This window comes from Mercenaria mercenaria, chromosome 17, assembly GCF_021730395.1.
Source record: "Mercenaria mercenaria strain notata chromosome 17, MADL_Memer_1, whole genome shotgun sequence".
In the NCBI taxonomy this organism is placed as follows: Eukaryota; Metazoa; Mollusca; class Bivalvia; order Venerida; family Veneridae; genus Mercenaria; species Mercenaria mercenaria.
Genome location: NC_069377.1, coordinates 20710604 through 20732623, shown reverse-complemented (window position 1 = coordinate 20732623; position 22020 = coordinate 20710604). Strand labels below are relative to the sequence as shown.

The window sequence follows — 22020 nt, the reverse complement described above, 5'->3', positions numbered from 1 at the left end:
AAAGTAAGGCCTATACGCCTCATTGTTCAGGCGGTCCTACGTCTCTCCTGGCCAAGGTAGTCATACACCTCGTTGTAAAGTAAGGCCTATACGCCTCATTGTTCAGGCGGTCCTACGTCTCTCCTGGCCAAGGTAATCATACACCTCGTTGTAAAGTTAGTCCGTTACGCCTCATTGTTCAGGCGGTCCTACGTCTCTCCTGGCAAAGGTAGTCATACACCTCGTTGTAAAGTTAGTCCTATACGCCTCATTGTTCAGGCGGTCCTATGTCTCTCCTGGCCAAGGTAGTCATACACCTCGTTGTAAAGTAAGGCCTATACGCCTCATTGTTAAGGCGGTCCTACGTCTCTCCTGGCCAAGGTAGTCATACACCTCGTTGTAAAGTAAGGCCTATACGCCTCATTGTTAAGGTGGTCCTACGTCTTTCCTGGCCAAGGTAGTCATACACCTCGTTGTAAAGTTAGGCCTATACGCCTCATTGTTAAGTTGGTCCTACGTCTCTCCTGGCCAAGGTAATATTACACCTCGTTGTAAAGTTAGTCCTATACGCCTCATTGTTCAGGCGGTCCTACGTCTCTCGTGGCCAAGGTAGTCATACACCTCTTTGAAAAGTTAGTCATATACGCCTCATTGTTCAGGCGGTCCTACGTCTCTCCTGGCCAAGGTAGTCATACACCTCGTTGTAAAGTTAGGCCTATACGCCTCATTGTTAAGGCGGTCCTACGTCTCTCCTGGCCAAGGTAGTCATACACCTCGTTGTAAAGTAAGGCCTATACGCCTCATTAGTAAAGTGGTCCTACGTCTCTCCTGACCAAGGTAGTCATACACCTCGTTGTAAAGTTAGGCCTATACGCCTCATTGTTAAGGTGGTCCTACGTCTCTCCTGGCCAAGGTAGTCATACACCTCGTTGTAAAGTAAGGCCTATACGCCTCATTGTTAAGATGGTCCTACGTCTCTCCTGGCCAAGGTAGTCATACACCTCGTTGTAAAGTTAGGCTTATACGCCTCATTGTTAAGGCGGCCCTACGTCTCTCATGTTCAGTGTGGTCAAGTACATCTTATATGTCTCGTGGTCAAGGCAGACATGCACCTCTTTGTAAAGTTAGTCCTATACGCCTCATTGTTCAGGCGGTCCTACGTCTGTGTAGATGTACAGGTAAATATAGGAGGGCCAGGAGGGCCAAGGTAGTCATACACCTCGTTGTAAAGTAAGGCCTATACGCCTCATTGTTAAGGTGGTCCTACGTCTCTCCTGGCCAAGGTAGTCATACACCTCGTTGTAAAGTTAGGCTTATACGCCTCATTGTTAAGGCGGCCCTACGTCTCTCATGTTCAGTGTGGTCAAGTACATCTTATATGTCTCGTGGTCAAGGCAGTCATGCACCTCTTTGTAAAGTTAGTCCTATACGCCTCATTGTTCAGGCGGTCCTACGTCTGTGTAGATGTACAGGTAAATATAGGAGGGCCAGGAGGGCCAGGAGGGCCAAGGTAGTCATACACCTCGTTGTAAAGTAAGGCCTATACGCCTCATTGTTAAGGTGGTCCTACGTCTCTCCTGGCCAAGGTAGTCATAAACCTCGTTGTAAAGTTAGGCCTATACGCCTCATTGTTAAGGTGGTCCTACGTCTCTCCTGGCCAAGGTAGTCATACACCTCATTGTAAAGTAAGGCCTATACGCCTCATTGTTCAGGCGGTCCTACGTCTCTCCTGGCCAAGGTAGTCATACACCTCGTTGTAAAGTAAGGCTTATACGCCTCATTGTTAAGGCGGTCCTACGTCGTTCGTGGTCAAGATAATCATACACCTCGTTGTAAAGCTATTCCTATACGCCTCATTGTCAAGGCGGTCCTACGTCTTTCGTGGCCAAGGTAGTCATACACCTCGTTGTAAAGCTATTCCTATACGCCTCATTGTCAAGGCGGTCCTACGTCTTTCGTGGCCAAGGCGGTCCTACGTCTTTCATGTTAAGTGTGGTCAAGTACATCTTATATGTCTCGTGGCCAAGGTAGTCATGCACCTCGTTGTAAAGTTAGTCCTATACGCCTCATTGTTCAGGCGGTCCTACGTCTCTCGTGGCCAAGATAGTCATACACCTCGTTGTAAAGCTATTCCTATATGCCTCATTGTCAAGGCGGTCCTACGTCTTTCGTGGCCAAGGTAGTCATACACCTCGTTGTAAACTTAGGCCTATACGCCTCATTGTTAAGACGGTCCTACGTCTCTCGTGGCCAAGGTAGTCATACACCTCGTTGTAAAGTTAGTCCTATACGCCTCATTGTCAAGGCGGTCCTACGTCTCTCGTGGCCAAGATAGTCATACACCTCGTTGTAAAGTATGGCCTATACGCCTCATTGTCAAGGCAGTCATATGTCTCTCGTGTTCAGTGTGGGGAAGTACATCTTATATGACTCGTGTTCAAGGTGGTCATACACATCTCGTCGTCAAGATGATCATGATTACCGTGAGGTCAAGGTGGCTCTGTATGAAGCTTGTCTTACACTTCTCATGGTCAAGCTGGTCATACAAACATCCTGGTCAGGAAGATCCTACAAACCTCTTGGTCCACGTGGTCTTACTAGCGTCATGGTCGAGTCATGGTCAACGTGGTCATAAACACATCATGTTGAAGGTAGTTTTTCTGGCTTAAGTTGGTTTCACATATCTCGTGATCTAGGTGGTTTAACCTTCCGAGCAGTTAGACAAACACGCCTATTGGTTAAAATGGCCCTATTGTGTTGCCTCTTGGCCAAAATGGTCATATACACCTGGCCAGGGTTGTCATATATGCCTCATGGTCAAGTTAATTCTACACGTCCAGTGGCCAAGATGGCCATATACATCTCTTTGTCAAGGTGACCCTTCACGCTACTTACACGTCTCGTGTTCAGAGTGGCCTTATCTGCCTCGCGGTCAAGATTTGACTTTTAATTTGGATGAAGGATATAATCCATCTACAATTACTAAAATTTATACAATGAAACACGTCTCCTTCTGGCATCAATGACTCGAGCATCTGGTGTCCTGCCATTGTACTGTATGGCCTATGTTTAGGTCGCCGGAGCAATAGGCTTTTTTATATTATTATCATTATCAGAGATCTACACATTGCTAGAATTGTTTCAGTCATATATTTCAGGCTATTTCTATGAGGAAGCTATCCAGAACTTTGATGTGGTTATTGACATATCTGGAGTCCCCGAACTGTATGTAAATACACACGATGTAAGTTATAGTATAGGATCTTAATTACCTATTTCCTTATACATGAAACTATTTACTTTCAGCTGGTACTAAAAAGTATGAGGTATTTTTCCAAACTTTGAGGCAGTTTGATATATTTTTAAAACACGGTTGTGATGTATTCCTTTGTTAGTTTTGTCCATCATATAGGTTATTGTACCGATACCGTTCTCATGGTTCTATACACACGCTTATTTTACTATACTTGTCCATTATTAACCTGTAACTGTCCATTCTTAAAATAATGGATACTTTAAGAATGGACAGGTACAGGTTAATAATGGACAGGTATAGTAATAACATTGTACGTTGAGGGATGTGAGTACCTATGAAATTCGAAAGTTTCGAAATATAAACTACGTTTTACAGAACTTGTAACTGCAATAAAAAAAATCCCTAAAGAGGAACGTATGACTTTAACCCAAATTGCCCCACAAATTATCAGTCAAATGAAAATCAAACAATGTGCCCAAAAGTAATTACAGAATGTTAGTTTAAATAGTAAAGTCCTCTTTGTGTACTCCTAAATCGCAATAAAAAAGTATCGTAGATTTACACCTTGTATGGCAGTTTCACTCAAAAATAGATGAAAATAGGCAACGTTATGTAAAAACAAGAGCTGTCGGTGGACAGCAACGCTCGACTATTCAACAACCTTGTCAATTAAATGAATATTAAAGTCGAAAAGAGGGCATAATTTTGTAAAATTGCAAAAAGGGTTATGAAACCTGTACAATGCATATCAGCTCATGACAATGGACAATTGTGCAAGTTTCAATCCATTCCCATTAGTGAGCTTACATACAAAAATTTAACCAACAACTGCTTAGTGGAAAAAATGGCATAATTTTGTAAAAATGCAAAGTAGAGTTATGGGACCTGAGCACTGCATGTCAGATCATCACAATGAACAAGTGTGTGACGTTTCAATCCATTTCCATTAGTAGGTACTGAAATACCAGCTTACATATAAAACCCGGGTTGAGCAGAACTCAACATTTACACATGTTATAAGTACCAGAATGTAATTTAGAGACATCCGCAACAACCTTCAATGATGCACAGAGTGCAATTCCATGAAAAGCGGCGTATGGTCCCCAGATAAAATAATGGCTGTGCCCTAAACGAGAAAACAATGGGCAGAACTAAACAAACTCGAATCCAATAGCTCCACCTATTCTTTGAATAGTCGAGCTAAAACACATAATTTTCCTTTCTTTTTCAAATGCTGCAGACCTATCTTACTCATGCAGTGTTCGTGTAAAATTGGTTAAATTTTTGCCAGAACTGACATTTGTTGCAGTCCTCCTACCAAGAAATGTGCAATTTCACCTTTCTACTATAAAGACAAAAAACAACGTCAAGTTCCCTAAAGTTTTACTGCACGTTTCGGTATTACCAGAAAATTTGGTCGTAATGATCTTAATTGAACTTGAATACATGTTTCTTGCAATAACGTTGTTATTTATTGTAATAACGAAATATTTTCTCGTAAAAACGAGATATGAGTCATAACGAGTAAAGATCTCATGTGATACGGGTAATTTTCTTCTAATAAAATTGATAGAATATCTCGTAATTACGAGATAAGAACGATTGTTTTCTAATAACGATATAGAATACATATACATACATTTTAGAATGTCTTCACCTGGACCCGTCATTTATTAAATTACTTGATTTATATAAAACTTCAATCTCAGCACGAACAAAGCACGGACAACTATTAATGCATACATCATAAGGCCAAGTTAAATTTTACTTTTTGTAAAGGTACTTCAAATCATTCATAAATATGACAAAACGAGATAATGTTCGAAACTTTCGAAAGAATCAGCACTAAATATCATTAGTGTTTATAAAACTTTTAATTGCAATAAATATTTATATGCAATCTAATTTAAACTCCATTCGACTTGGTATTTTTATTTAGCGCAGAGACACAAATCAATAAATTGTCTTTGCCTGAAAGAGGACAATATTAGAGACATTATATAATATCACGACAATCTTGTTTTTTCCGTGAGGACCGTGTTTTAAGTCAGAGAAAAGCCTCAAACTATCCATTATGTGAAAGAATGGACAATCTCGGCGCGTTGTGCCTCGATTTGTCCATTCTTTCACATAATGGACAGTTTTCGGCTTTTCTCCTTTACGTAATCGGGAATAACAAGTAAAAAGGTTTGTTGTTGTAACAAGGATTTCCTGGGTTAAAATCAGAACAGATATTGCCATGGTTTGGCTGACTGCACTGACCTGTGTGAAGCCAGTTGCCAGTTATGAAAAATATACATTCTCGATATAGGCACAGACAAAAACCTTTACACTCGGTGGATGTTTGACTCTCACAGACCTTATGGATATTTTCAAAAGAGAGGCATCAAAAGTTGGGGGCAATCCAAATTTCAAAGAACTGAAGAAGTATCTATACAGAGTCGCTTCCTCCCCAATTAGGAACGTAAGCAACTATTTTATACCATCTGTATTGAATATTGAGAAATAAATACAGAACTTTTGTCTGGCTATAGTTAGTCACAAAGGTCTTTTGTATGCTACTGACTTCTACTGCTTTACTGAAACTTATTTTGGTTTTGCGCATTGCCAGCCGCTTCAGTGCATTACTCTAATTTATTTGACTTCGTGCCTTGCCAGCCTCTTCAGTGTTTTACTGTTCTAACTTATTAGACTTTGCAGCTTGTCGGCCTCTTCAGTGCATTGCTGTAACTTACTTTGGCTTTATGCCTTCGCAACCTCTTCTTTGCTTTACTTTTACTTATTTTGGCTTTGCAGCTTGTCGGCATTTGTTAGCCTCTTTAGAAAATAAGAACTGGTGAATCAGAACTTAACCTCTATGTGCCTGTAATGCGTAACCTATTGGTAGTCTCCTGCTCACGTATTTTCTTTCCTTATATACTTGAACACACTCGGTGAAATTGCTACTCGAATGGAAACAACAAAAGCATAAATCTTTCTTGACTTGAATTCGTTTTCTTCACTATATGCAGCGGTTATTCTATTATCAAACATATCCAAAACCATTGCTATGTTATTGAATCAAGACTTCTGTAATGGCAATCCAATTTTAATTTACAGAGAGGCACGTGGTCGGGAAACTTAATGCTTAAGAACAAGCACCATTCTTTCCCGTCAGACATATTCAACATAATGACAGTTGTTGGAGCTTCATTGACTATAGGTATTTTTTGTCTTTCAGACTCGTAGTGCTTTATATGATTATGATACAGTATAAAGAATACATGCAGTTCTATGTTAGAAAACTGTTTTTTCCTGTTGCGGCTTAATTGGTGTAAACTTGACCTGAAGACATGTTGAAAACGTATGATGGTCATATTTTCATAGCGGTAGATAAAATTTGTTAAATATCTATTTCTCCTTGTCAGGCCAGACCCCCCAGAGCGTTGTTACATGTGATGCTTTCTACAAGACGGACATGACTGGCAAATGTTTATCCAAGGCAATATTTAAGGAGTTTGGACCTAATGACGTGGTCGCTTGCTTCAAAGTTATGCCAAGATCGCAGGTACAGTATATGGATGGTTTAAGCAAAGAACTGCTTGTTACATATCAGCGGAAGTATGCATACTGATTTATTTTCAGACAATCAGCTGCGTGCTATTTCTTTTATATTATCTAACAACAAATAGATACCAAATTTTCACATATCGACATAGATGCACTTATTGTTAACAAAATAATAGACACATCAATATCATTATTTTGTTCTCTTCCCAGGTATCTATCATTATAATGATATTGTATTCAAAAAACAAAATTGACGAAAAGCGTAATCCTATTTTTAGACTACGCGCTATAATATTTCTGTTCACACGTGTTCGTGAAAACCAAACCGTTTGTACTTTACTGTTTCAGAACTGTCTGGCTCATGTTAATGGTGCATTCCGGTGTGCTGTAGATAAGGTGCACGGGTATCTTGTAACAAGCCGACCAATCATTTCTATCGGTGGCATCAGTGACACCTTTGTAAGTCCAGCTTATTTAGTGTTTTCTTTAAATAGTACATTTCTCATTCAGGATCGGAGTCCATTAAGTATCACTTACATTTATTTAGTTAATTTTGACGCTAAGGATACATTCTTTGCTTCAACAATGTCTCTCTTAATGGCAATATTAATTTTTCTGCTTGCAATATCGCTTCAAGAATCAAGTTTCTCAATACTTTATTCAACTATCATTGAATAAATTTAAGGTAAAATGCGCCTTAGTTGAAGTTATAGGCTTCCGTTTCGACATTTTGTTTTATATAAAAATTCAGCATATTCCTCATTTAATGTGCAATTTACATGTTTGATATTTCTATAACTTATTTTCTCTGCAAGCCTTCAAACACGCCAATTGACGTCCATTTTTGACGAACCATGATTTCACGTCCGTCAGACTGTTTTCATAAATCGTTCTTTTCAGTCAACAAGTATTGATTGCTTATTACTTATCATATTTTCATATATAATGTCTTTAAAGTGGTGTAAATTTTGTGGAGGTTATTTTAACGTTAGAGTCGATAATTACGTTAATCAACGTGACGCCAAAGCGACAAAAATGTATCAAAACAGGAGCCTATAACTTCAATTTAGGCACATTTCACCTTAAAACGAACCAAAATATTGTATCTCTTTATCCGATCTAGCACAGGGCTACTGCCACAGAACAATACCTGTATGGAAAACAGTTGTCATCTCCAGCAACCATATCAGGTATGTAGTTAGAAAGAAAATTCTACCACCACTACAGGTAGTCGAATGAACCGGTAAACTTGAACGATATTGCTCATTGCAGAGCTGGAGCGGTCTTCTGCGCATGTCCGGAAGTGATTATCATTTGAAGCGCACGGCAAAAATACGCAAATTATTGCATGTCCGCATGCATTTATTATATAAAATGTATAATATACTGTGTAAAAGTTAGGGTTAGCATTAACATGGTTACAAAATATATACATTAAAGATACTTTCATTCAAATAGCTTAAATCCGGAATATACCAGAGTCTGTAATTTATACAGGCGCTCCAGGTCTGCAGTGAGTCGCATCTCATTAAAGGAGTCACGAAAGCTTATAAGGGATATCTGTTTATTTACTTTTTGCCGAAGATATCCCCATGTACAGTGGCAGCCGTACATGATCCAAAACACGAACGAAAACGAAAAAATAAACTCAAGAACATGAATCGAAACTGTTCCAGAATATGGAATTTCCCGACCCATATATTCCATGCAGCACAGTACTTACTTCGCAGCGATATGTGTACAGCCATAGAGAATCTTAATCACCCACGAAGGATTATATTTTGTAAAGTATATATCTAAGGTATATTTTTAAGAGTAAAAGTTAACTTTAAAATTGAGACTGAAGTCGTGACAACTTTAACTTTACGTCACCTCAAATATTTCCTTCTAATCAATCGTTTTCTATCGAAGTCGTTGCCGCTCAAAATGGGTTTACAGCAGTCCATAATCAAGAAATGTTTGCGACTGTAAATTTAAATAGTTGACATATATTTTATTTATTCGTTTAGAGAACATGGATACGAAAAATTATTAAATATCCGTAACACACGTTATTCAATTTATCATATGTAAAATATCCGCCTTACAGACGCCTTAAAACTCAGACTGATTATATGGGCCTTACGTATAATATTATCTTTCTGAACTTTTAGAACCTTCACAAATATGTATATATATATATATGGTATGCAACTTTTGTAATAGCTGTCCAAACTAAATATTAATGAATATCTACAAATAAGATACAAAATGGAATAAAAATTAACAGAATTTAACCCGATAACCTATAACTATATTGATTTGAAAAGTCTAGAATTTAGCAAACTGGCGTGCAAATCGTGAAAGATTATCAACTAAAACGAATCTACAGATATCGTCTTTCAAGATATGTCTTAAATTGCACATGTCTTGTCTAAATTCTACCAGTAAATGCATTTGAATTTTATCCTATCTTGGTATAAATTCGAAAATATCTTTCAGCAATGTAGTTTGTCCACTGGGCTCAACTTTTCTCTACTTTGTTATTTGGCTTCTATTGCTGACTCCTATTTTATTCATGAAAATACCCTATCCCCATCAAGCTTATGAAGTATTGTTCTTTTGTAAACCATTTATTATCATTATATTCTTTGTTGTTTCATTTTTTGCTATAGGTATTTGTAGTATATTTTCAGTCAAGGATAGCACACTGTACACTTTGTTGATACTTTGTCCCTTTTTGACGTAGCTTTATTACAAGTACCTCCGTAACTTGTGTACTCAACACTTACAGTTTCCATCAAATTCAAATAAAATGCGGTAAACATTGTCAACATGAAGAGGACAAATGCATAGTTTTGGGACTTTTATGTCTGATCAATGTCTTTTGAGTTATGCCTCTCTTCATCACATCGCAGCAACATCTGTGTCATTTGTTTGCAACTCTTCCTACATTTTCTATCAAATTCAATTCGAATTTTTTGTCGTATCTGTCATCAACATGAACTAGGCATGCACATATTGTTGAGAACACGTGACGTCAATTGACCAAACGAATAACCAAAAATTAGTTGGAGGGTTGTGCGAGAAGATAATGCCATCATACAAATAACATTAAAAACATCGCTATTCATTGCATATACCAAATTGTACTGTTCAAAGTTCTCTACAGATTTCTACAAAATTCTACAGATTTTGCTCCGAATAGCATGCACTTATACCGCCCACGGTCCATTAGTATTTCATAGAAAACATCAAGCGTTATTAACAGCAAAGCTATTTTTTCTTTGTGTATATCACGCATGCGTCTTAGTTCTTTTAACAGTTTGTACTACATCATTCTGTGTGAAATGTAACATTACTAATGTTTCACAAATGTGCTATGTTTGTAGGTGCTTTAACTGCACTTGCGGCGGAAGTTATTCCCACTGCTGCTGTTGGCCTAACCAGTGCATCATACAGGAAGACGGTGGCATGTGCTCTACTCTACAAGGTCAGTCTACGTGAAATGCTATATATGTCTGGCAACCCATATAACCTTGCTGTATAGTAATTTTAGCTAAAAAAGCTAAACAGGGTACATAGTTTAAAGAACGAATGAAGTTTTACACAGCCAGTGATTGTTCTACTTTAATAAAATAAATATGAACATGGTTACACTGGAGATTATTGTGTGGCAGTTGTTACCATACCGTTTATATTGAAATGGCATACATAACTGTATTTCCGCGTATATATATAGTAGCTGTCCAGTATCTTAAGATCAAACTGCTAAACATTTACAAAAAATATATCATAGCTATCAATTTAGTACGAGATGTTCTTTAATTAAGAAATAATTTATAGCAAAAGAGTGCTTTAACACTATTTATGCACGATGAGCGGTTATACTTCGGGCGTAATAATTTCACGAGGGCGCAGCCCGAGTGAAATTATTTGTACGACGTATTACCGCCCGAGTGTATAAAAAGTGTTAAAAAACGGTTTTGCTATAAATTATTTCGATTCTAATATCACGGTGGTACATCGTACAGCGGATATAGCTAGTTATTGAGCTGTAAATAGTTGTGTGTTTTGAAAATCTGCATTACCACTGGTAAGATTTAATATTATTTCAACACCTTTAAGATAAAAAATGATGTAAACGGCGAATTTTATCAAAAGTTGAATGATTCCTATGCCCGAAAATACATTCATATAGCCGATAACGTGCACAAGGGAGTTTATAAATAGGCTGATGTTCCGTTTGCTCACTGTCGAACCTTTATTTTGTGCATATTTTAGTAAAGTAGATCGGTAATAGACGATTCATCGAAATTCTGAATCGGCAATTGTCTTTTATTTTCTATTCAGTATTCATACGAAAAATCCTGGATATCTGACTATAACAGTTTTTTGTATTACCCAAATGAATTTTGACATTTGCTGTACGGGGTATAGACCGTTTGCAGAAATACCCTGTACGGTGTATAGACGAAGAAAATCGAGATGTACTGAAGGTTTGATTACTTAAAGTTAAAGCTGTTAACAAAACATTTAACCATACACTTTCTTGACATTTTTTTTAGATTTTGTAGTCACTTATAGATCATTGCAGCTCATGCGGTCGGTTAAAGTAGGACAGGTGCTATGTTTCTGATAAGTGTATGTCAGCTCAAAACAATATCTAAACCAAACTTGTTAAATGAAAAAGCAATGCTGATAAATACAGAAATCATGTTGTTTGCCCAATCAACCTTAGAGTCTAAAATTTCGTAGGTTCTGCAACAGATCATGGCCAGTATATTTCCATTTTATATCATAAGAATGTCAACAATGCTGTACAAATGTGGAGCCAAACCATGAAGCGTAAAAAAGATAATAGAATATAATTTTCTGAAATCTCATTTCATTTCTTAAGTATTATCGATTTGTTTATTCTTCTTTTTTTCATTAATAAGTGTGATACACTATACAATGATTTGTCATTTTAAGATGCATGCTGCATAAAAGTACTTATAATCTTTTTGTACTTGCATTCATATCTTTTCTGATGCATTCATTACGAACAGTAGATCATGTGAAAATAAAAATGTTTTAGATATCAAATAAATTTTGTTTTTGAATTATGCATTTACAATTGTCCTTGATTTGCACTGCGCAGACATATTAACATGTAAATATGTGCACTTGTCCATCCATGTAGAGAACAATTATGGCTCTTCAGATTGTGCATTACACTTCACATGAATATTAATCAGCTTGTGAAGATACCCACTTGAAGTTTGTTTTTGCAGATTAGTTATGATCCTTGAGTTAGTGTTTTTGATTATTTCTAAAATCGGATTTAAATTCCTAACAACTTTCTTTTGAAGACACATTCCAATTCATCAATGTCTACACAGAATAAGCAGCTGCATTTGCTGGAAAAAATCCTATTTATTCTAAATAAATCTTGCACAATGACTAAGGCATACTAGTATAGTAAAGACTATCACTCTCGTGTAACTCATACATTTTAGAAATTGCAAAACAGCTTTATTCCATGAAAATATTTAAACACATAACTTTTGGGTAATAAATAATGCTCTTACTTTGTACCATAAACCTTACACAATGCCATAGGCAATAGGAATAGAACTTTACTAAACTATAATCAAAACGTTTGACTATCAGCCTGAAACTCTTAACAAGCATGGCAACTTATCAAATACCTGAGTTTTCAAGTAAACTTGCCACTGGGTAAAACACATTCTTTACATTATATTCACTCTATATTATTTCAAGGGAAATTAGTACATTTGAAAACACTCTTCTATCCCACTTTTAAGTATATCTCTGAATATTTTGTACCAGAAAAGACAAAGGATGATAAAATAATAAAATTTTATTGCATCAACTGTAAAAATGGAAATCTTAAGAACTTAATCACATATTAGTAACAAATCACAGCAGTGTAACTTTTGATATAGGTATGTAGTATAATTATGATACCATTTTTGCAACTTCCAGTAGGAATAAACATTCCCATCCGTTACAGATATGTAACGATGCAGATTAAAACTATCCCCCTTACAGTATACAGGTGAGAGGAACTTTACCCTGTACAGTCTATACATGTGATTGATGATGAATTTCTCTGCAAGTTCGACACGAAAAGCTCCAGTATTTGGCATGGATTGATTTAAGATTACAATGAACAAATCGTACGATTCACATTTTTGATAACTGATGCTGTTACGTTTCTAAACGAAAGAAACTTTGCAGGTGTGCTCAAATCAGCGGTGAGCATCCGAACTTTACACAGTTAATTTCGTCATTTTGACCATGGCAATGTGCTTTAAATGTTCCTCATGCATTGTCTATAGCTATTTGCAGAAGTTTGAATGTATAAACGGTCTTTCTTATAAAAACATAAAATATGGATTTAAAGTTTAAATACCTCGATCTTTTTGTTTATTTTGGCTCACTGGACCAGCTATATCCGCTGTACGATGTATCATCGTGAATATGCCCAAATCTAAAACAGTAAATAAATCAAAGCCTTGGGATGTCTGATGGTTGCGGGTTTTGCTAGATTTATTTTCTGTTTAAATGCCAGTCTATAAATAAGCATGTATAAGAATCAAATACAAATGTGCCACATATCTAAGATTAACTCTGCCTGACCTTACATGAACTTATCTAGATTGACAGCTGGAAGTCAGTGATGTAACATTGGGCTGGAGTACCTTATCTTAGATATAATCTAAATGGTCAGTGTGAAAAGATAGAGGTTGAATAAGAATTGCTTGATCATTGATAATTCATCCGCGTTGTTCATGAATGGGACTACTTTGTGTAGCACATGAACATCCTATGGATGTGATTTGGAATCAAATAAAGATGCTATATGATTGTCAGAAATACACTTAACTTTGGATAAACCCGCAACCAAATATAGAAGAGCTCTTTCTTGGTCGCAACAAAAACATTGACGTCACCGCACATTAACGTGACGTCATTCTAGCGTAAGATTGTTTTAACAGAGACAAGCATATTAGAATTTCATATTCATGCTTTTTCTTTTGGTGCTTTTTTGAATGTGCATTTTTGTTACTGTAACAGTTTTTCCTGCGGGTTCTCGGAGACTCGGCTAGCTATCAGTACAGAAGTGCAGCAGACGTACTTCACGACATACGCCCACTGTCGTCTGGGGTGCAGACATACGACACGAACAAACAAGAATGGCCGCTGAATGAACCTCTTAAAAAGTTAGAAGCAGACCGTCAGGTGAGTCTACACTTATTGAATATACTGCCGGTCAATAGTTTAAACTATTTACTCGAGGTCCAAAACCAATCAATAAGTGTTTCATTATATGACATTAGAACTTTTTTTAAGTCTCTATTTAAACTCTACAAACATTTGCTTGGATGGGCTAATCGTCAAATGTTAGTAAAACTTAGGACCCGGCCCATTTTCTTAAGAAATTATATACCACATACAGTGTTTGCCGTAATTTGGAGTGCAGATGCGAATTATATCACGACAACGCAGCCCTCGTGATTAAATAATACGCATCCGAACGACATGAAACGAATTTATTCAAGACACAATCAATGTATGAAATTATTATTTCAATTCTAACACGATATCATTCACAACATCCAGCAAATATTTTCCTTTGAGTATGATTTTATTTTCCAGCAAGCTGCTATGACGTTAAATTTTACCGTTATGACGTTATGACTGTGACGTACAAACTGTGTTTTTTTGCATATAGTTCTAACACGACCCGATTTATTTTCCGACCGAACCTGTGTTATTATGCAACACATTTAATGATTGTACGTCACAAATATTACGTCATACCGTCAAATTCATAGCGGTGCGCAAAAATATCTTCAAAGATGTAGATTACAGTCCTTTTTATAGATTTAGAATCGAAATAATATATCCCAAACAGTGATTTTCTTTTGAATATTTTTTGTCGTTTAGATGCGCCCTCGTGATATAATTCCTTCGCAACTGACTCATAGTGTAGGATATATTATTTCTTGAATAACATGCAGTTTCAGTCTACTTTGTTTACGCTCGTAATAGGAAAATCAATCGAGTTGTGTTAGAATTTTAAATAATCTGAATGTATTAATACATCCACTTTTGTCAATATAAAGTAACTTTCACAACAAGATGGTGGAGTTGCTGGATGTCACGACTGAGAAAGTTGAAGGAAACATTGAAATAGAGAGTTACTTAGTTACTTTTAAGGCATACTGTTACTCTGTATCAAACGGAAATGGAAATGAAAACAGTAGATTTAATCATTTGACAGATACCTATTTTTAATGTTATATAGACACATTGGGCAAACTAGATATACTTTCTTTAAATGGGACAATATATCTCCCCTTTGGCTTTATAGTTGGCTGGCTGCTTCTTTCGTCAGCGGCACGTACATGCAGTATGCCATTTTCATCTTTCTGATTTCTCTCTGGCTCTGTCATAAGTTCTTCAGTTTTTGCGCATGCGTCACCGACTCCACGTGCCTTGTTTCTTGCTAACTCTATTGTGAGATCATTGACGTATTTGTTGTTAAGGAAATCATCATACCAAGCCGACTCAATAAGTCGGACTTTTTCCATTTCTTCTTTGACTTTTTCTATTTCTTCAGCAAATCTTCTCTGATCTTCCTGAAATATTAAGAAAAATTCCGACAAATAACAATGATGGTGTTGATAATAATAATAATAATAATAACAATAATAATAAAATCTTTATTCAAATAAGATCAAATTCATAACAAGAGGTAAAAAAATAAAACAAGTTTGAAACATTTACATGTTTATAATCCCAATATCTATGAATTCAAGCAATTGGACGACTGGTTTTGCCGAGACATTAACACTGATGAATCATTTATTTATGTTTTTTTTTTATACATGCGCGTATTTCAGCATTTCATCAAGGCCGAATCTGATATCATTAATATTCAAAAAACGGCGATAACTCTCTTATTTCTTTAATGTAAACATTCATTTTCTTAAAAAGATAACTTCTTGTCCGATTATCATAGTTTCGATTCGAAATTTGAGATTATCAAACTTTGAATCCAAATTTTTGGTGGTGCGGAGAACAAATATCATTAAAACATGAAATAGGCGCGTAAACATGTTTAATTGGAGTTAAGAATGTATAGGTGTTCAAGCATGTATAAATCTTCCTTTTAAACGTATACATTCAACGTGTGCTTTATTTGACAGGGTTTACACATGAATTTAATATAGTCTATATTATTAGACACATACGTTAGTAAACAGCAGTTGTTTTCAAATTAACTGGAAACCTTTTAAACAGTCAAAAAAGGAAGTATGATTATTAACAAAGTAATGATTTGAAACTTGCATTACCAAATGTGCCAACATTATTAAGAGGGAATATGTTGAAAGCGTCGATTGTAAGGTATATTTTGATAAGTCGGACATGAAATCTAAAATAATTGATTTTTACCTGAATTTTTTCATGTTGTTTACGAGCTACTTCGAAGTCAATTACTACGTTGCCTATGCCAATCGTCACTGTATGTCTATTAAAGGGGAATTTATAACGAGGCTGAAATAAAACAGTTTTGATATTAGTTGCAAAAAAGTGTACATCACATTTATTTTTTTTTTAAATTGTCTGAGCGAAGTGTTACTTCGGAAGAGCATTAGTGCCAGGTGTATGTTATTTATTAACTCGAAATTTCGAGTTACTAAGTCGAAATTTCCAGTTACGTGTCTCGAAATTTCGAGTTACTAAGTCGAAATTTCAAGTTACTAACTACAATAGTTTACGTTGATGTATAGGTCCTGGCCAAGATTAGGTACCTGGTGTATCCACCGGGTAGCCCTACAGGGTCATATAATTAAGATGACCGGGCAGCGTTTGCTCATAGAAAATATCACTATTTAAACCATGTTTATTTATTTATTTATTTTGTAGGGTTTAACGTCGCACCGACACAATTATAGGTCATATGGCGACTTCCCAGCTTTTATGTTAGAGGAAGACCCCAGGTGCCTAAACCATGTTTAAGTTTGAGCCCATATGGCAATGAAATATAGACATACCCTAAATGAGCCTGGCCAAGATCTGGTACCTAGACAAATCTAGATTTTGAGGAGAGGTCATAGAAGGTGACCGGGAAGTATTCAAACTTAGAATATTTCACTATTTTGACCATATCTGGAAGGTTTTCGACCTAGTTCGAGCCCTACCACCTGAACATACTATACATGTAAATGAAGGTCTGGATACAGTTTGAAATCTGGAGTAGCTCTAGAGGCTATGGTAGGTCATACATTGATGTATGGTAGTATATGTTCAAGTCCCTATATGTTCGGTACAATATATGCATGTATAGATAGATGATTCCACTTCGAAGAGTCAAAAGTCGTCCATTACATTTTTGGCCTTTGACAGACGGACTGACGTTCAAATTTTGCGGATAAAAAGGCAAGATAGTAACTCGAAATTTCGTGTTATTAACTCAAAATTTCGAGTTACGTAACTCGTTTACGTAAGTCGAAATTTCGAGTTACGTAAGTCGAAATTTCGAGTTGATAAAAAAACGCACCTGGCACTAATGCTCTTCCGTAGTTACTAATACGACATCGTTGAACTTTCTAAGTAACATATTTAGGAAAGAATCTGGTATTTGTTGCCTGTGGGGTACAGATGGTGGGATTTCTTTTTTAACATTCTCGAAACTCCTCCGCGGTGATATGGTTAGGGTCGTTCGTCCTTCAATCCAAAATTATCAGCTACTAGTAGAGAAACATGTTAAAACGGGTAAAGCATCCAAGAGCACCGGCCTCATTAACTGTGACACAGAGTTTTAAGCCAACAAAACATTAAAAAAAAATTTGCAAATACAAAAGTGGTCTCAACACGTGTAAATTATATCAAGAATTCTTAAAATTAAGAGAAACACCTGTAAACAAAAGGAAAACATGACACAAATAACTTATAGACTGGCAGATAGCTTATACTGATACATGTGTTTGAATATAGTTTCCTCAGTCCGTAATAAAAATATGAATACAGACCCGAAGAGAGAAAGTCATATCATATTCAACATACCACGTTGTTCGTTGCGACCGAGGAGGGCTGTAGCTTATAGTCTCTCATATATTCTTGTTGCAACATCTCGCTAATAAGCTGACAGCCATTTTGGACTTCTAAAATGTAGAAAACAAAATAACAGAATGTAGTCGTAAAATCTGGAAATCTCAAGAAACAATTTAAGCAGAAACACAGTAAAATATGAGCTCAGGGTAGTATAGCGAGGGTGAAGAATTCCCAACGTCCTTTCCCCTCAGGGTAGTATAGCGAGGGTGAAGAATTCCCAACGTTCTTCCCCTGAGGATAGTATAGCGAGGGTGAAGAATTCCTAACGTCCTTTCCCCTCATGATAGTATAGCGAGGCCCAACGTCCTAACCCCTCATGAAAGTATAGCGAGGCCCAACGTCCTTTTCCCCCTCAGGGTAGTATAGCGAGGGTGAAGAATTCCCAACGTCATTTCCCCTCAGGGAAGTATAGCGAGGGTGAAGAATTCCCAACGTCCTTTCCCCTAATGATAGTATAGGCATGTATAGAGGCCCAACGTCCTTTCCCCTCATGATAGTATAGCGAGGCCCAACGTCCTTTCCCCTCATGATAGTATAGCGAGGCCAAACGTCCTTCCCCTCAGGCCCCAACGTCCTTTCCCCTCAGGTAGTATAGCGAGAATGAAGAATTCCCATAGCGAGGGTGAAGAATTCCCAACGTCCTTTCCCCTCAGGGTAGTATAGCGAGGGTGAAAAATTCCCAACGTCCTTTCCCCTTCTAGGGTAGTATAGCGAGGGTGAAGAATTCCCAACGTCCTTTCCCCTCAGGGTAGTATAGCGAGGGTGAAGAATTCCCAACGTCCTTTCCCCTCAGGGTAGTATAGCGAGGGTGAAGAATTCCCAACGTCCTTTCCCCTCAGGGTAGTATAGCGAGGGTGAAGAATTTCCAACGTCCTTTCCCCTGCAGGATAAAGTAATCATCGAGTATTAGAAGATCCCAACGTCCTTCACCCAGTAGTTAGCGAGGTGGAAGCAACTTCTCCAGAACGTCACTTTCCCTCAGAATGAGCGAAGGTGAAGAATTTTCAAACGCCTGTCCCTCAAGCGGATCGAAAATCATTAGAATAGAAATCCCTCGGTAACCCTTTTGGCGACTTCTCAGAATATTTTAAGAGGATATGCAAGATACAAAAGACCTCCAATTACCAAAAGCTGAACCCGGTTTAGCGGCCAGTAAAGCACCATACAACAAGGATTACCGTATATCAATATAGTAAGAGGGGGACCGAACTCCGACCCTGATTTCGTAGTCAGATAGTGTTACCACTGGACCACTATGTTGCAGGGACTTAGTCAAATTACACGTAGTTAAATACAAACAAATTGTTGAAAAACATATTTACAGTTTGGTCCATCAAATCATTTATACGGTGTTGTTTTTTTTGTGACCTGCGGCTTTAATTAATCATTCTAAATGTCTCTGGGTGTGGTAGTAAGATCACTTTGAATTTTATTATAGTTTTAATAATGTCATTTTTATGGGCAATAATGTATTTTTCATATTGTAAAAATCAGGCAAAAAAAAATGAATTATTAAAACTTTAAAGTTTTTACTGAACAATAGAAAATATTTTATTTGATGAACTAATCAAGGTTTTTTTAAAAAATCCTATTACCACCTACGGAGATCTTTAGAGAGATGTATAATTTAGATGGCATTGTTTGATACTTAAAGAGAAATCATGGTTAAACAGTAGTTTGTAAATATAAAATTTTAATATAGTCCAGGAACAGGATAGAGTAAGGTGTCTGTACTATACCGGTAACATCGCCTTCTGGGTCGAATTCTTTGTAGTCTGTCTTTCTGATATATTCCCCATCTGACATAGGTCCCTCCGACCTGTTACTATAGAAGATGTACAAAAAGATCAGTTACTGTAATAAATGAAATACTGTTGTCACGAGATCTACTCACACCTGTCTTTGGTTGAACGGCTATAGGCCGGACTAAACTGAGTGTCTGATTTCGAGTCAGAGCTTTTTCACATAAAACTGTCTTTCAGAAAAATTACACGCGATTTAAATTATTTGATAAACCAGTGCTTTATCCTCAAAAAAAATAAACCTAAAATGTCGACTGTGATAAATACTACTGATTAATCCGCTCTTTACATAACAAGGTTTACATTTCATTCCCTGAAATTATAATACAATTCCATTGATTTCATACATCATTTACAGGAACTCGGAGGCTAGTAATAGGAACTTTTTAAATTTTCCAGATAGCTTGATTGATCTTTTATTTATCGTCAAAAAATTAATTATGGGGTATTTTCCATTGTAAATTTCGGCCATTTTGAACACCAACCCGAACACCCCCCCCCCCCCCCCCCCCCCCCCCCACAAAAAAGTAGAAGATCTATATACAATAAAAGTAAGAGAGAGATTTTGAGATGGATTGTTTTTCATTAAACGTTTAAGATATTTTAGTTAGCATCAGAGTATAGAGATTTAGAATTTTTAAAAAATAATTTTTGCGAAATTGTGATTTTGTCTGAATTTTACAGTGGGAAAAATATAGATTCTCTATTTTTGCCACAAAAAATAACATTATTGAAGGTATTCTAAAATATCAAAAAAAAAATCTAAAAAGAATCATAATACCATCCTCGGAGACCTCTAGAATGATGTATAGTTTAAAGAATCTAGATCTATAGGTCTTGATGTAAGAGAATAAAGCCGAAATTTACGTAAAGCCCTGTTACGGATTGGGTGGATCAAACAGTAGCTCTGTATTGATATTAAATCTTAAGTTTATCAGTTAATGCTTTAATTTTTATAATTTTAACATTAAAATACCTTTTTTCTGTATTGTTGTCCTCCATTTGCTCTCTGGGGAAGCCTAGGGGTAACTATGACAGGACGTCATACGAAAGTCAAAACGCCATTGTTACGTCACATGCAAAAATGACGTCATGTAACTTGAAGTTAAACTTAATGGCGGCTTTCATTTGGTACGTCTTACGAACAGACTTAAATGTCAAATGTAATCTGCAATTTTTATGGCACGCCATAGCTGCCTTCTGCTTATACTTTTTAAACGGTGCTGCGGCCATGTCAGTTCGTAATGTGCGTTTCACATTTCGTGAATTACATTTACAATGTCGTGCAATAGATAAGTCAGTTCGTGAACATATATTTCCAAAACTGTGGAATGAACTGCCGTTAGAACTACGCAAATGTAAATCACTTGATATATTCAAAAAAAATCTTTAGACACTGCATTTCAGAGACTTCATGGCATTGTTTTAATTTTTTGATAATTGTTTTTATGCGATAACAGCAGGTGATAGTTTTTAAATTTTTGAAAAGGTTTTTACATTTCAACATTGATAGTTTCAAGTTTTTTTTTTTTAATTAAATGTACTTGCTGGTACACGCTCTATGGGTAGGGTAGTGTGTACCTCCTTTTGAAGAGTATTCAATTCCTACCATAAACCTGTTTTACTAATTTTTCAGGAGAGCGTAGGTTCGAGCCGCGCTAGGACCAAACGTTTTCTTTATATTTCTTTTTTCTAGTAAATTAAACTGTTTTTCAAGACTTATGGACTTATGATTGATTTATTGTACAAATGCGGAAATTTTTCATTTGATAATCCATTTCTTGCTGTTTAAAGTGAATTTTACCATTGATACAGAAGGGTGCAGGGTTAGACATCTTTGAAAATACTGAGTTACATGCAGTAAAAGTTCTTTATTTTGCCTTTACTCTTTAGTTTACATATAGTGGAAGAATTATTGGTAGGTTTTACTTCTGCTATAATTTTTCAGTGTTGGAGCTACCCTTCTGTCCGAATAAATCTTTTTACTTGAAGCTCCCTAGAAAAAATGTTATCGACAGTTTTATAATGTTTTTTTATTGTTTACAAATACTCTGAGGTTTCGTTTGTCAAAATTATTGGTATAATGAATTCTCTGCGAACGTTTTGTACAATGGTTATCACCTTGAAATTTGTCTCTATTTGAGCTTGAGGAAATTATCATAAATTATACAAAATAAAAAAAAACGACAATGTAAAAGTTGTTTAAAATCGCAACACAATGCGAAACAATGTTAACTGTAAGACTGTATCAAGTTAATACAATTTCTTAAACATCCACTACCTTAAAAAGTATAAGTAGAAGGCAGCTATGGCGTGCCATAA

General features: G+C 36.4%; 2 protein-coding genes across 3 annotated transcripts in view; one reads left to right on the top strand and one right to left on the bottom strand.

Moving 5' to 3' along the window:
* The window catches only part of LOC123536061 (xanthine dehydrogenase-like), an 85725-nt gene that overhangs the window by 8839 nt on the left and 54866 nt on the right, over positions 1-22020 (top strand). The window contains exons 8-15 of the mRNA XM_053529220.1: positions 3138-3223; positions 5547-5699; positions 6335-6437; positions 6643-6782; positions 7133-7243; positions 7908-7974; positions 10156-10256; positions 13850-14014. Coding sequence (XP_053385195.1) covers positions 3138-3223; positions 5547-5699; positions 6335-6437; positions 6643-6782; positions 7133-7243; positions 7908-7974; positions 10156-10256; positions 13850-14014 — 926 coding nt within the window. The remainder of the gene's footprint in view (positions 1-3137; positions 3224-5546; positions 5700-6334; positions 6438-6642; positions 6783-7132; positions 7244-7907; positions 7975-10155; positions 10257-13849; positions 14015-22020) is intronic.
* On the bottom strand, positions 15050-20761 carry LOC123536063 (uncharacterized). 2 transcript variants are annotated; one of them, XM_053529225.1, is made up of 5 exons: positions 20675-20761; positions 19636-19721; positions 17849-17946; positions 16235-16336; positions 15050-15417 (listed from the first exon to the last, which is right to left on the bottom strand). In XM_053529225.1, the coding sequence occupies exons 1-5, from the start codon at positions 20698-20700 to the stop codon at positions 15076-15078; spliced, it is 654 nt and encodes a 217-aa protein (XP_053385200.1). In that variant the 5' UTR covers positions 20701-20761; the 3' UTR covers positions 15050-15075. The 2 variants fall into 2 exon arrangements, with proteins under 2 accessions (XP_053385200.1, XP_053385201.1); XM_053529226.1 differs by having other exon boundaries at positions 19636-19715; positions 20675-20744.